The sequence below is a fragment of the Vespa velutina genome, chromosome 1 (genome assembly GCF_912470025.1).
Source record: "Vespa velutina chromosome 1, iVesVel2.1, whole genome shotgun sequence".
NCBI classification, from domain to species: domain Eukaryota; kingdom Metazoa; phylum Arthropoda; class Insecta; order Hymenoptera; family Vespidae; genus Vespa; species Vespa velutina.
The window spans coordinates 17,326,230-17,341,229 of NC_062188.1; the positions used below are offsets into that span (position 1 = coordinate 17,326,230).

Here is a 15,000-nt window from a genome sequence, read left to right on the forward strand (position 1 = left end):
ATTTTCGTAAGAGTTCTCCCTCGTCGTTAACGTTAAACGGTTAAAGGGAAATCTACGTAGAAAAAAAGATGGTAAAAAAAGAAGAGTATAAAAAGAGAGAGAGAGAGAGAGAGAGAGAGAGAGAGAGAGAGATGTTAGAGCAGGTAAGAGAAAAAGAAGGAGAAGGAAAAGAAGGAGAAGAAGTATGGAGAGCATGGTTTCTTTAAAGGGAAATGTAAGAGAGAGAAAGAGATAGAGAGAGAGAGAGAGAGAGAGAGAGAGAGGACTGGGGTGCGAAGCGTCCTCGAGTAATGGCTGCGGCACACGAGTGGGGGTTTGAGCTTTATTAACGCCGATAATGGGCGCCAGTGCACTTAGCTAAACGTTAAAGCTCGCCAGCGAATTATAGGAAGGTTGGTTATTGTCCTACCTTCTGGGTTCGATAGTTAGGACAATGCGTGTTCTAGAAGTCAGTCTCGAACTTTAGTACTAGTAGTTTATTTGTGATCACCGAACATGAAATACACACACACACACAGAGAGAGAGAGAGAGAGAGAGAGAGAGAGAGAACCAAAGTATATATAGTCAGTTCGAAGAGAATCGAACGAGTGCATAAGAAAACGAACGAAAGGTTGAAAGGTATGAACAAGAAAAAAAAAAGAAAAAGAGAAAAAGAAAAAAGAATGAGAGAGAGAGAGAAAGAGAAAGAGAATGTGAAACCTCTTGAACTTCGACTTCGCTTCAATTTCTTTTTTGTAACACGCGAGCAACACTCGAACGAACGAACGAACGTACGTATGTACGAACGAACGAATGAACGATTGGAACGAGCAACTATAGCCCTTTTTACTTTACTATACTATATAGGCAATAGGAAACAATGCTACACTTTGGGTAGTATGAAGCAACAATAACGCGTGTAATGCGTGCCACAAAATGGTCTACGATTGAGTGCATTCGTGCGAGATCAACTTCTCGATCGTAACGTTGATCTAAATCATAAAAGGGAGAACCCACTTCGGTCTTTTTCTCTTTCTTTCCATTTTTTTTTCCTTTTCCCTTTTTTTTTCTTTCTTTCTTTCGTCTGTTTCTTTTTTTCTTTTTTCTTTTTTTTTTTTTTTTTTTTTTTTTTTTTTCAAAGACCATACGAAAAGTGGCGAACGTTGGCGATGTTGGTTGAACGCACACGTACGAGCAACACACGACACGGCTTATTATTTGAGCGTTATTAATACAATTGACTTTTGATTTCTTTTCATTATCCATTTTCGATACTCCTCTTAATTCCGCAACTACGATTTTTTTGTTTTTGTTCTTATTCTTACTTCTTTTTTCCTGTCTCTCTTTCTCTCTCTCTCTCTCTCTCTCTCTCTCCCTCTCTCTTCCTTTCGTTTTATCTTTTTTCTCTTTCCTTTTTTCTCCTTCTTTTTCGTCTTTCTTTCTTTCTTTCTTTCTTCTTTTTTCTTTTTTTTTTTTTCTTTTTTTCACTAGCAAAGCTTATTTGCGATTGCAATACCACGACCGCGTGCGAATCAAGTGTACGCGCGTTCAAGATTATTATTCTTAACGCTTCGTTGCCCGACTGATATACGAACGAGGAATCAGCACGTTTCATTGGCCACACGTCTTGGTTAAATGAATTTCATTTAAGCAAGAACGAAAAGAAAAACTACTACACATTTTCCAACTTCTACATTTCCAACGAAAAAGAAAAAAAAAAAGTAAAATAAAGACAAATCAAAATGTTTAAGGAAACGTCCGATATTACAATCGAATATTTTCAATTGATATAATTGCTAATGAAATTTTGACATTAATGTTAATTATTTTAATATTAATAACGCGTATAAATTGTGTAAATAAACGTAAGAAAATATAAAACTGTATGTTACTTTGAATATATTAAACCAAAAAAAAAAAAAAAAAAGAAAAAAGAGAAAAGAAAAAATAGAGACATAAAGGAAAAACAAGATAGACATTAAAAGTAATAAATTTGACATTAGCATTGACGTCAAAATATAAAGATTAAAAAGTACAATGATTGTAGAAAGAACGAAGCGATCATGTTATCTACATATATATATATATATATATATATATATATATATATATATATATATATATATATACAAGAGGCAGATGTATTATTATACCAAGTCGAATTCGAGATAATGGCCGACAATGATACAGATGTTATGCGTACCAGGGATGTGTTCATCGGAGCGACACGAGGTATCGTCTAAAGTCCGTATGTCGTTTAAAAAAGAAAAGAAAAGAAAAAAAAAAAGAAAAAAAAAAATGGTAGAAAAAAAAAGGTAATTCCCACTTTCGTCGATGACTTTGGCAGTCGTTATTAGGGTTGGCTAATATACCGTAATGTCAACCATCACTATAACCAATACCGATACTCGATACCCCTCCTATCTTCCTCCCTTTTTTCATATATTTTCGATATAATCCTTCGTTCGTAACGCCCTCCATGTGTAACGTGCACATTTTTTATTTCTCTCTCTTTCTCTCTCTTTCGCTCGTTCCTGTTAGACTACAACAGAGATAGAAAGGAGAGAGATAGAGAAGAGAGGGGTAGAGGAGAAATGAAAAAAAAAAGGAGAAAGAGAGAGAAGAGACAGATCGGACGATCTCACATTGGCCCACTCCGTTCCGCCGTAACACCTCGTACCCCTTGTGCACGAGAGAGAGATTATCATTTTTAGCCCGACTAGAAAAGCCAGTCGTTGACAATGGCCGGCCATGATGCGTTAGTAACGGCCATTCAAAGAGACGGAGAGAAAAAAGGTGTTGGAAATGGCGGGAGGAACGGGGGGAGAGAGAAGGTTGGGTTGAATTGGGTTGGGTTGGGCTGGGTTGAGCTAGAGAGGGATGGAACAGATAGATAGTAGGGTGAGTGAAAGAGAGAGTAGATCGAACTTCAGTTTCGATGTCTGTTCCTTTCTCTTTCTATCTTTCTTTTTTCTCCTTTTTCATTCAAAAATGGAGAACTTGCCAATCTATTAATAATTGCAAAAAAAAAAAAAAAACAAAAAAAAGAAATGTATAAAATATCTCTATTCCTTTTGTGACATATTTTCTATTGGTTTCAATATCTGTTCGTCTCTCTCTCTCTTTCTCTCGCTCTCTCTCATATTGGAGAATGGAGACTGTCGATCTTTTGATAATTATAAAAAAGAAAAAAGAAAAAAATTATAGAAATTTCTATATGCTTATATAGCAAATAGATATATTTTCTTTTTAATTGATAATAATAATAATAATAATAATAATAATAATAATAATAATAATAATAATAATTAATATTAGATTAAGACGAAGGAACTGATGAAAATCTAGAAGCATGAAGGAAAGCTATAATCGATCGCTTATCGTATCATTGAAAGAGATAAAGACAGCGAGAGAGAGAGAGAGAGAAAGAGAGAGAGAGAGAGAGAGAGAGAGAGAGAGAGAGAGAGAGAGGAAATTCCAAGTATAATCCGCAATTCGATCTAATACCTAATCCTTCCAAACGAATTTATTGGATCCAAGTTGTCGTTAATGCCGAACAATTCGACGAACTTTCCAACTCTCGAATTTATATCGTAACGCGATATGAATCTATATGGAAAGTGATACGTACGTATGTATGTATGTATGTATGTATGTATGTATCTATGTATGTATGTATGTATATATATATATATGTATGTATGTACGTACGTACGTACACGCATTTACTTATGTACATACGTATTGAACGAAATTGAGCGTAAAATAATATTACATTGGATTGTACGTATATGAATTAAAGGAATTTATGAACGCATGCCGAAGGATATATCTTTACTTTTGAAAGCATATCAATTTTTACAGATCATTGGCCAATAGATTTGACGGTTTGATCGTAGAAAAAAAAAATATCGTGAGTTCTTTCTTTTCTTTTTATTTATTTATTAATGAATTAATTTATTTCTAATCACTTTCTTTCGACGGATTATCATCTTTTATACCTTAGAGTTAGTTAAAAATAAAATCCAAAAACTGGCTGTGCTATGGTTTTTCATTTTTTCATTTTTATATATATATATATATATATATATGATTTAACAAGATGGTCGAAAGATTATTTATAAATTCGATCGGTTCTCGAAAAAAAGAAAAAAAAAAGAGAAGTTTTCGAAAGTCAAGATATAATAAAACGACGATTCGAAATATTTTCGAAAGTGTATTTTACACTTTCATATCTTTGAAAGAACGCACATCGAAGAGATGGAAAGAGATTGTAGTTGGATATGTGCTTTCGAACGGACATGCGGTCGTAACTCTATCTACATATCTCGACGCGTGCCAATAACAGGGTTTCTGAGCGAGTTGAACGATGCTGGGGACACCGCGAGGTTGGACCGCGACGCGATCGGTTCGTGTTAAATGGCTGGAAAGAAACGAGGTGTCGAACCCGTTCGGATTAAATGCCTAAGTGTTTGAATATGGACCGACCTAATAACAATTTTATTGCCTACTACTGACGATAGTTTTTTTCTTTTTTCACTTTTTTTTTCTTTCTCTTTCTTAAAATGACGAATACTTTATAAATCTAAATAAAAAAAGAAAAAAAAAAAAAAAAAAACGAAAAAGAAAGAAAAAATTCACATCGAACTTTGCCGTCATTAATGTGCATAACTTACGATCATTTATTTATTTTTCCTCATTTCTCATTTATCGAAGATAAATAAATTATTATCTTGACGATTAATTGAATAATAACGTGAAAATTATTATCAAGAGTATAGAAATGGAGTAGTAAGGTTTGCGTAGTCAAGATTAAAAATAAATTACTGACTATGAGTTTACTGTAAAAAAGTTTCTTCTCCATGAGAGTATCAAAGACCAAGGAACTTAACGAGGTAGTAACACGACGATTAGCAGCAGGTCGTAAGAAGAATGTTAGTTGTTGGGTATGAGAAACGAGGGCTTCGGAAACGACGATCGATCAAGAGAACGAAGATATATACAAGGAAGGGTGAGATAGACAGACAGACAGAGAGACAGACAGACAAACAGAGAAAGAGAGAGAGAGAGAGAGAGAGAGAGAGAGGGATAGAGAGGGTTAGAGAAAGAGAGGAAGGAACGAAGGCAAGTTAGCGTAAAGGAAAATATTGGAAACTCCATTAGGAACTGTGCAACCAGCCGTGCACCGGCATATATAAGCAGTGCCTGCTGAGAGAAAGAAAAAAAGAGAAAATAGAAGAAAAAAGGAAAGAAAGAAAGAAAGAAAGAAAGAAAGAAAGAAAGAGGGATGGACGGACAGATAGATGGAAAGGAGTGAGGGAAGGAGAGAGAAAGAGAGAGGATAGGATAAAAAAGAGCGTCTATAGGAGTTATTATGCGATTCATTTGTAACTTCCTCTTTTCCAGTAGCGCTGGATCCCTCTTCTCTTCCTCCCCCGCTAGGCATATATTTCTCACTCGTTCTCTCTCTCTCTCTCTCTCTCTCTCTCCGCCTCTTCAAAACCCCTCTATACCTTTTCTCAGTTTGGACTCCCATCGAGTGATTCGACTCACTGCCAATCCTCTTTACCGAGGAACGCGTTTCGACGGGCTCTCTCTTCCGGCAAATCTTCTTACGCGCAACTCAATCAAATTCCGCACGGCGTCACTTACCGTTTCACATTTACGAAAACGAAAGAACAAAATCTCTCTTCATATTTCGTTTCTTTCTATCATCGAAGAAGAAAGAAGAGTACAATGATATCGAAGAAAAAGAAAGCGACAGAAAAAGAGAGAGAGAGAGAGAGAGAGAGCGCTTTATTCTTAAAAAAAAAAAAGAAAAAAAAAAGAAAAAAGGGGGGAAAGAAAAGAAAGAAAAACCGCGAAAGATATAATTCTGATAATTCTATTCTCTCTTTTTCCTTTCCTTTCCTTCTTCTTGTTTTTCTTTTTTCTCCTTTCTTTTTCATTCATTCATTAGTATCCGTCGTCAACGACAATGTACGTAAATACTTGAGTTCTCACTCACTCACTCACTCACTCATTTACTTACTTACTTACTTACTTACTTACTTACTTACTTGCCTTTCCCCATTCCCCCAAACTATATCTATATCTATTTAAACTATTCGCATATCTCTCTCGGTCCTATCTATTTCTCTCTTTCACGAAAGCACGAAATCTTCGGCAGCCACTAAACGCCCGTGAAATCGGCCGACGGTAACGCGGATCCGCGGCGTAGAGAACTCGCGCGATTACTTCCGGCCTCTTGAGTCGCGATGTACTTTTGCAAGTTTCGCCTTGAGACTTCTACGTTCTCATCCTCCTCGTACCACCTAGTTCCTCCTCCTCGTTCCTCTTCTCCTTCTCTCTCCTCCTCATCCAACTCCTTCTCTTCTTCATCCTCATCCTTCCTACTTGGCCATCCCTTTCCGTTCTGGCTTCTTACACCCCTCCTCCTTTCCTCCTGTCTTCCACCCATTCTCCTCCTCTTCCTCCTACCACCTCTTTCTCGAACTTCCCACTCCCTTGAAAATCCCTTTTCGCGTATACCCTCTGTCTCGCTCCTCCTCCTCCTCCTCCTCCTCCTCCTCCTCCTTCTTCTTCTTTGCCTCAAACCTCTTCTTCCTCTTCCTCCTCATCTTCCTTCTCATCCTCCTACTTCAACGCGGCACGACGAAGGTGCGGTTAAGCTCCGTTTACGCGGCAAAGTTTCTACTCGCCGACTTCCTCCGTGGGATAGTCGGTCGGAGGGTGGGAGGGTGGTAGAGAGGGAGCAAGCGAGCTTTCGACGCGATCACGAAGTACCAACACACTCTTGCTTTCCCTCTTACCCTTCTACACCTTCCTTCTTCGTTTTCTCCTCCTCTCTCTCTCTCTCTCTCTCTCCCTCCCTCTCTCTCTCTCTCTCTCTCTCTCTCTCTCTCTCTCTCTCTCTCTCTCTTCCTTCGTTCTCCAACTACTACCATTCCAGCTCGCTACTATCTCTCGGATAGTTCGAAAGTGCAAGCCAAACGTGAGACACTCTTGATTCGATACTAATTTCCCCCTTTTCCTTAATAGATCGATGCTCCTGATAATCATCCAACGTTGGTCGTCTGCTTATATATATATATATATATATATATATATATATATATATATTCTTTTTTTTCTTTTTTTTGTTGTTGTTGTTAGATGTTTTTCTTTTTTTTTTCTTCTTCTTCAAGAAAATCAAAAGTCAATTATCAATCGGGCAATCTTTATTGCATATTCGATTCGACAAACGACAAAAAATTTGATCGAATTTTATATATATATATATATATAGGTTTTAAATATATATATAAAAAAAAGGTTTTGAGATGTTACATCGTATTATTATAACATTCGAAGGGATAAGGGTTAACGATAAAAGTAAATAGGATAGATGAATGATCGATCGATTACAAAATTACGAGTAAAAGTAGAGAAAAATGTTTTTTTCCGTATCTTTCTTCCTTTTTTCCCTTCGTCGATGTTCTTCGCTTAATTTTGCGTCATTGTTTTAGGTTTGCCTAATTGAAAATTTAATTTAACGAAATTCGTGAAAATTGCGATTTAACGTGAAGAAAGAAATGAAAATGTATAAAGGGTGAAAGGGAGAAAAAGAAAGAGAGAGAATGAGAGAGAGAAAGAGAATGAGAGAATGAGAGAGAGAGAGAGAGAGAGAGAGAGAGAGAGAGTGACTTTGACGGAAGTAGATTTCACGGTGTAAATAGCTCGTTAACGTAGCACGAGATCGAAGTGGAAGGTGCGCGTTAATGTATTGGACAAACTCTGCGGCCCAAGCGCGCTTGGTTAAACCGACAAACATTGACTGACGGTATCCATCCGCGCATCGCTTTTGCTCGCGCGCGCCCAAGGCACTTTCCTGTCACCACCGATGTTCCCTGTGCATTGCCTTTTACGCGTCAGAACTAATTCGGAAAACGAGATTCGATTCGCCGTTTCAACCTTCCGTATGCTCTCGTTTGTCTACCGTCCTTTTTTTATATATGTATATATATATATATATCTCTTTCTTTCTTTCTTTTTCATTTTTTTTCTTTCTCCTTTTTCCTTTTAAACTGCCATCCCTTTTTCATTTTAAAAATCAAAAGGGATTATCATACGCAGGAATATAAATATATATATATATATATATATATATATATCGCAATTTTTAATAATAATAATAATTATTATTATTATGATAATAGTTGATTATTTTTCTTTGTCTTAAATTCTAATTTCCACGGCTGTAAATTTTTTGCTTCCCCTTTTTATTAGATCTTAACATAATGATGATGATATTCAAAATTATATAAATTTTTTAGGTCTATCATTTTGTATGATTTCTTTTTTTCATCGATTGAAACAATCGCGACTGGGTATTATCTTATAAAAATTGCAATTTTCGAATAATAATAATTGAACGTTAAAAATTCATTTACCTATACAGCATTTGTCTTTCGTATTATGGTGCATTGTTTTTTCTTCTTTTTTTTTTTTTTTTTTTTTTTTTTTTTTATTCGAAAAATCGATTATTCGATGTTTCTACGCAAAAAGAAAAAAAAAAAAACAAGGAAAAAAAAAGAATAATACAATAGAGAATTCGATAAATAAATTTGAATAAAATTTCGAGATAAAATTTGAAAAAATCAATGCGTTAACAAATCTCGTTAATTTTCCCGTAAATTAATTTCCCAGATAAATATAAACGAATGAAGTACATAAGAGAGAAATAGTGAGAGAAAGAGAGAGAGAGAGAGAGAGAGAGAGAGAGAGAGAGAGAGAGAAAAAGAGAGCATCGTTTTATCATTGTTTTTATCAAGCCAGCACGAATAGTGGATTCTCTCGTTATCAGCCGAGAACGATCGGACTATGTCGCTTATCACCTACCATCCACGTAAACGTTATCAACGTGTTTGGGCCTTTAGAGATTATCGCGGTCAATTTGCATCGATGCCACGGTGTATGCTCGTGTGGTAGGTGTGTCGGTGATGTTGCTGCTGGTGGTGATGGCGATGGCGATGGCGATGGCGATGGCGATGGTGGTGGTGATGGTGGTGGTGGTGGTGGTGGTGGTGGTGGTGGTTGTGGTGGTCAGAATGTAAATTGGTGGTTAAGGGTGATGTTTCGAAACTCTTCCCCGTACCATCGAAATACCCTAATTCGTTTACGACTTGCAAAACGAGTCTTCTGGGAATAGGACGCAACTGGTAGCCAAACAATTTGTACTCTTCGACGCCCTCGCTACCTCCCTCTCTCTCTCTCTCACTCTCTCCATTACTCTCTCTCTCTTTCATTCTAATCCCAGGAGTGTCATCGTTAAAATGCGACACACAGAGAAAATTTCGATTTACGGTTTAGGAATAACGTAAAAAAAACACGTTCGAAACTTTTTTCAAACGATTTGTAATATTATCAAAAGGGGAAAGAGATCAGGATTACAATTTCATTCGTTCGACCGCACGTTCGAATTTTCTTTTTTTTTTTTCTCATTGATTACAAATTAGTTAATTGTAATTAGACGTGAGCGTATAACTTATCCGAAATTTTCACCCATGAGAATATAATTTACGAAATAGACGAATTTAAAATTAACATTGATTATATAATCATTCGATTCAAGCGTTAGTAAGCGAGGATAAGCGAGTTTGATTAAGAAGCCATTCTCGTTGTTAGTCCGAGCATGAGGCATAACACGTCTTCACCAGTCACGATCGAGTTTCGACCAGTTACGAAATATTTATGTGTATATATGTATATATATATATATATATATATATATATATATATATATGTATGTAATTATAATTCCTAGCTATGGTGGTTATAGTTATGGTAGTAGACCGATATAAATATGTATTATATGTGTACGATGTTAGAAAGTAACGTTCTATCGGATCGTTTATAAAATTTTGATATGACGTTAAAAAGAATTATCGTAATCGTTGAGAATTAAAAAGAAAATAAAAAAATAAAAAAAAAAAAAAAAGAAATGAGACACGATGAGCGTGGATAAGGATAACGTTAAGGATAAATTCAGAATGAGAAAGATAGAGATTAAAAGGGAGAAAGAAAAGGGCTGGACTGTGTATAAGCTCATTGTTTCGAATTTCCCGTAGGGATCTGATTGCAAACGAATGCGGCAGGGATACGGTCTCCCTTCATAGACGATTAATCCAGTTTACTCGCAGACGTTGCTTAGGTATGGGGTTCTTGTAAGCTGAGAATCCGCACAAACGTCCCTCCCGCGTTTAAACGAATACGTTCAGTATACATACATATGTATGTATATGTGTGTGTGTGTGTGTGTGTACACATATGTATATTTATTTTCTATGTATATACTTATGTATTATATGTATGTATATATATATATATAAATATATGTATATATATGTATATATCAAATTATCAGGCTCAAGGAGTCAATGTCATCTTCAAACAATAGTCTCAACTTTTTACGCTAATCTTTTGGAGAAAGAAAAACAATCCATCATAACATAGACTCTATTAATATACTCGAGGAATTTGTCTCTACATATAGAAATTAACAAATTCAATTTGAATTATAAACATTTTTACGATTAACTTCCTTTTTCTCGAAGTATACACCAATTTGCATCAAAATAAATACATACATAAATGATTTTAATTATTTCGGAATAATTACTTACTAAATTTCGTACATATATACACACACACACACACACACACACACATATATATATATATATATTCGTATATCTAAGTAATATGGAATAGAATGATACATACATATAATAAATATATATATATATATATATATATATATATATATATATATATACATAATCAAGAGAGATTCAGGACGATGACGCGTGGTGACTCGGACATTTTTCGCAACACTCTTGGTGGTTCCCGTTGCTCGTTGAATATGTCAAGAAGGGGGTTGGGTGGAGGGTCCAGAGGAAGGGTACGATGGAAAGAGCCGGGAATGATGTTGAAGAAAGAGAGAGATAGAAATATAGGAAGGAAAGAAGAAAGATGGAAAGACTAGGAAGAAAGAAAGAAAGAAAGAGAAAGAGAGAGAGAGAGAGAGAGAGAGAGAGAGAGAGACAGGGTGAAGCAGGGTTAAGGGAAGGGAGGATGGGAATGGGGAGGGGAGAGGGAGAGTTAAGCCTGCAGGCTGCAGACAGAGGCATCGCTCGCGCCGGCCTCTACGGCAATACGGCGCAAAGCGAGAGCAGAAGGGAGACAGGCATCTCGCCCTTCTTTTGTCCCTGGGCCTCGGCCCGATATTGAAATGGAGTCGTTTGAGTGTGAATAATTTGCTTTGCCCGGGCCACCCCTCCTCGTAGTTCGACCCCCTCCCTTCGTACTTTTCCGACTCTACCCCCGGTACCATCTCTCTCTTTCTTTCTCTTTCTCTCTCTCTCTCTCTCTCTCTCTCTCTCTCTCTCTCTTTCTCGTATCCGTCGTGAAAGCTTCGACATCGACGCGTTCCAGAAGTCGGTGGGCAACGTGTCGAGATTTTCACCGATTTCCCGCTAAATCGTTCATTCTTGGATTTCATATTTTCTTTCAATGGATTTTTTTCTTTTCCTTTTTTTTTTCTTCTTCTCTTTTTCCTCTTTTCTCATCTCTTTGTTTCGTTTCTCTTTTCTATTTTCTTTTTCTTTTATCTTCGTCTTCGTCTTCCTCTTTTTCTTTCTCTTTTTTTGTTTTTGTTTTTGTTTTAAACGTAGTCGTTCTTAAGCGTTCGCAAATATAAAGGAATATATATATATATATATATATATATATATATATATATATATCATTCTTTGGAATAGAAAATTTGGAACGATTTTAATCGAATTTTCTGCTATAGGTATTGGTTACGATGGATATAAATTTTGTCGGAATTTCGATTAATAGTTTTCATAGATACGATTAGATATATATGCATATGTATATATATATATACCGTTCGTTTCGAACATGATCATTTTTAATCATGTCTAACTCTATGAGGCACACGATTTTAAAGAAAATAATAAACCAGAGTTGCATAGAATTTGCTTTTCTTTAATTTTTTTTTTCTCCCAACCAATTGTTCATAAACTTGGCAATTGAATGAAAAATTTTAAATAAAATATTATACTGTATGACTACGAATAATTTTAATTTTTCAACGAGTTGAATTAAAATATATTTCATCATGTATAAAAAGTTAAGCAAAAGGTGGGACGGTTTTTAATTCACTTAATCACAAACATTTAAGTGACATCAATTGTGAGATTTATTCAAGTCGTCTCGAAGAATTATTGAACACAATCGTACCTGGTAGATACATCAACTCGTTTTTTACTTTATTTATGTATATATATTTTTTTATTCATCTCTCTGTCTCTCTCTCTCTTTGTTTTTCTCTCGGATGCTGGTCAGATTGAGTTCAACGGTGAATTTATTAGCAAGAGTCATCGTCACGCGCCTGGAAACGTCTGGGCGAAGCGTGCATGGAATCGACGAGGAGAGAGCATAGCGTATAAGCGTTTATAAGCGTATATGCGTGTGTAAGAGCACGTTAAAATTAAAGCGACGTAATGACTGCATAATAGGCGTCTCCGATCGCTTTTGGTACGTGAAAAAGACGAGACCCGTCGGGAGATTATCGGCCATGGTCGTTGGTAATAACGATGACGGATCGCTACGTTAGATAATATTAATAGAAATGACGATGACAATTATTTTATTTTACGATCGTGAATATTATTATCTTAGTTATTTGAAAAGATATGTATTAACATATTCGATATTCTAACTTTTTTAAGAGAAAGAAACACAAACGATTATCGACGACACAAACGTTTAACATAAAAAGTCTACACAAATTCTAAGAGAGAGCACGAATTTGTTAAAACCACGATTCGTTACGCTATTAAAGAAAAGAAAAAAAAAAAAAAAGAAGAGGGAAGAAACACGAGAGGAGGATCTTTCTTTTAACGGAGAAGAAGAAGAAGAAGAAGAAGAAGAAGAAGAAGAAAAAATAGAATTAAAAGTAAACTAAAACAGCAAGGACTTCGAAATAATTGATACTTCTTTTGTACGTAAACCGAGTAAAATCGCCGAAATGTTCGACGATGAGAAAAGAAACGAAGGTAAAATGCGACCGGATGATGAGCCAACAATGATCGAGGATTCATCGGTCTTTTAGGAGGCCAATGTCACTTGTCGGTCGACAAACATATCGCCGCTAGCCATGAGAGTCCTTTTAAATATGCAGAACGCGCACGAAACACCGTGTATATAATCGGCCGACGGTACCTATCGGAAATCAGTCAGCTCGAGATCAGAAGCAGCTCTAACTACGAGAACAACAATGAAGGTAGATCAGTTGTATCTCGTTAATTATCCAATTATTATCTATCCGTATATTAATTTATTAATGAATATTTTTTTAAATAGGTATTCGCCGGTATAATCCTCCTTGCAACTGCTGTCTTAGCGGAACCACCGTTTTATCGTCAACAACAAAGACAATATTATTTTGCAAGACAACAAGAAGAACCGGCGGCTGCTCCTTACGCTCCCTCTGGTTGGAAACCGGCTGGTCCAGCGTTTAATTTACCACAAAGACAAGTACAAAATCCTCAACAACAATACGGTGCACCAGCTACTCCTCAACAACAATACGGTGCTCCTAACGAGCCTCAACGAAAGTATGGTGCACCGGCTACGCCACAGCAAAAATATGGTGCTCCGGCTACACCGCAACAACAATATGGAGCTCCTGCTAAACCTCAGCAGCAATACGGTACACCTCAACAAGAATATGGACCTCCTCAGGAAGTTACTACCCTCGATACACCAAACAGCACGGAATTGGACGATGCCACTACGGTTTCCAGTATTAACGAGTCCGAGGTAAACAACAAATCGATCATTTTATAATTGTTTACTTATTCTTGTTATTTTTTTTTCTATTCTTTTATTATTATTATTATTTCTCTTTTTTTTCTTATCGAAAAAAGATAATAATACCCTTTTCACCTTTCTAAAGTTCGTTTCTCTGATCGATACGGTCGGATTTATGCAATGCGGTTAGATTTATCGTTCCGTTTCGGAAAAAGAAAATGATCGTGAGAACGATCGTGAGTTGGCACGAGCCTACGGTAGCCAAACGTTTCCGTAGAATTTAAATTGTCCACGATACCTTCTTCTTCTTCTTCTTCTTATTCTTCTTCGCTGTCCCGACCTCACTCGTGTTTTTCCTCCTTCAGAATTCTTCTAACGAGATTAGTATTCAAGGCGTCGTTTACTTTCGATCGCGTCTCAAGCACGCGTGCCCGTACCAAATTCGAAGGCGCTCTGTGACACAATCCGTAATGCATTCAACCGTGATTTCAGTAGCCGAGGTCGGATCGAAACTAAGAGCTATTGTATTATTTTAATACGTCTGTTTCCTAACAAATTCGACAAAAAAAAAAAAAAAGAAAGAAACGAATCACCGTATCCCATTGATACTTTATATATTTCAGTTCTCGAGTTGTCGAAAAAAATTAAATGAACAAACAAAATGTTCATTCTTAAAATGTTTCTCTTTTTCTTTTCTTTTTCACAGTCCGAACCCATCAATTCGGTGAACGAGCTCGAAGAGGACGATCTGGATCAGAAACAGCCACAGCAAACTGGCGAATATTATGTAGCACTTCCCGACGGTCGCCTTCAACGTGTACGTTACGTCAGCCGACAGGACGTAGAAGCCATGAAATATTTCGCAAAGATCCGCGCCGAAAACGTGGAACCACTTCGTGGACCGATCTATGCTTATGCGCCACTTCAAAAACTTCAAATAGTTCCGGCAGGTTTGCAAATAGCCATTGGATCACCGGTTGCACCTGTGGAAACCCCAGAGCCGGAAAAGATTAAGATCGAACCGGCAAAACTCGAGATCGAACCACAGATCGCGACACAGGTACAATATCAGTACGATACTCCATCGGCTGTACTCCCTCTCCCTTCGTCGCCATTATCCTCCTCCTATGCCGCTTACACATCGAATTATCAAA

At 36.6% G+C, this 15,000-nt stretch overlaps 2 protein-coding genes across 10 annotated transcripts in view; one reads left to right on the top strand and one right to left on the bottom strand.

Annotated features, from left to right (window-relative positions):
* LOC124954691 (paired box protein Pax-6-like) overlaps window positions 1–15,000 on the bottom strand; it is a 108,576-nt gene that overhangs the window by 7,597 nt on the left and 85,979 nt on the right. The window lies entirely within an intron of this gene.
* Window positions 12,416–15,000, top strand: part of LOC124954731 — a 2,815-nt gene continuing 230 nt past the window's right edge. Inside the window, exons 1-3 of the mRNA XM_047508076.1 lie at window positions 12,416–13,316; window positions 13,397–13,855; window positions 14,553–15,000. The exon at window positions 14,553–15,000 is cut by the window's right edge and continues 230 nt beyond it. Of these exons, the coding sequence (XP_047364032.1) occupies window positions 13,311–13,316; window positions 13,397–13,855; window positions 14,553–15,000 (913 nt within the window). The 5' untranslated portion in view covers window positions 12,416–13,310. The remainder of the gene's footprint in view (window positions 13,317–13,396; window positions 13,856–14,552) is intronic.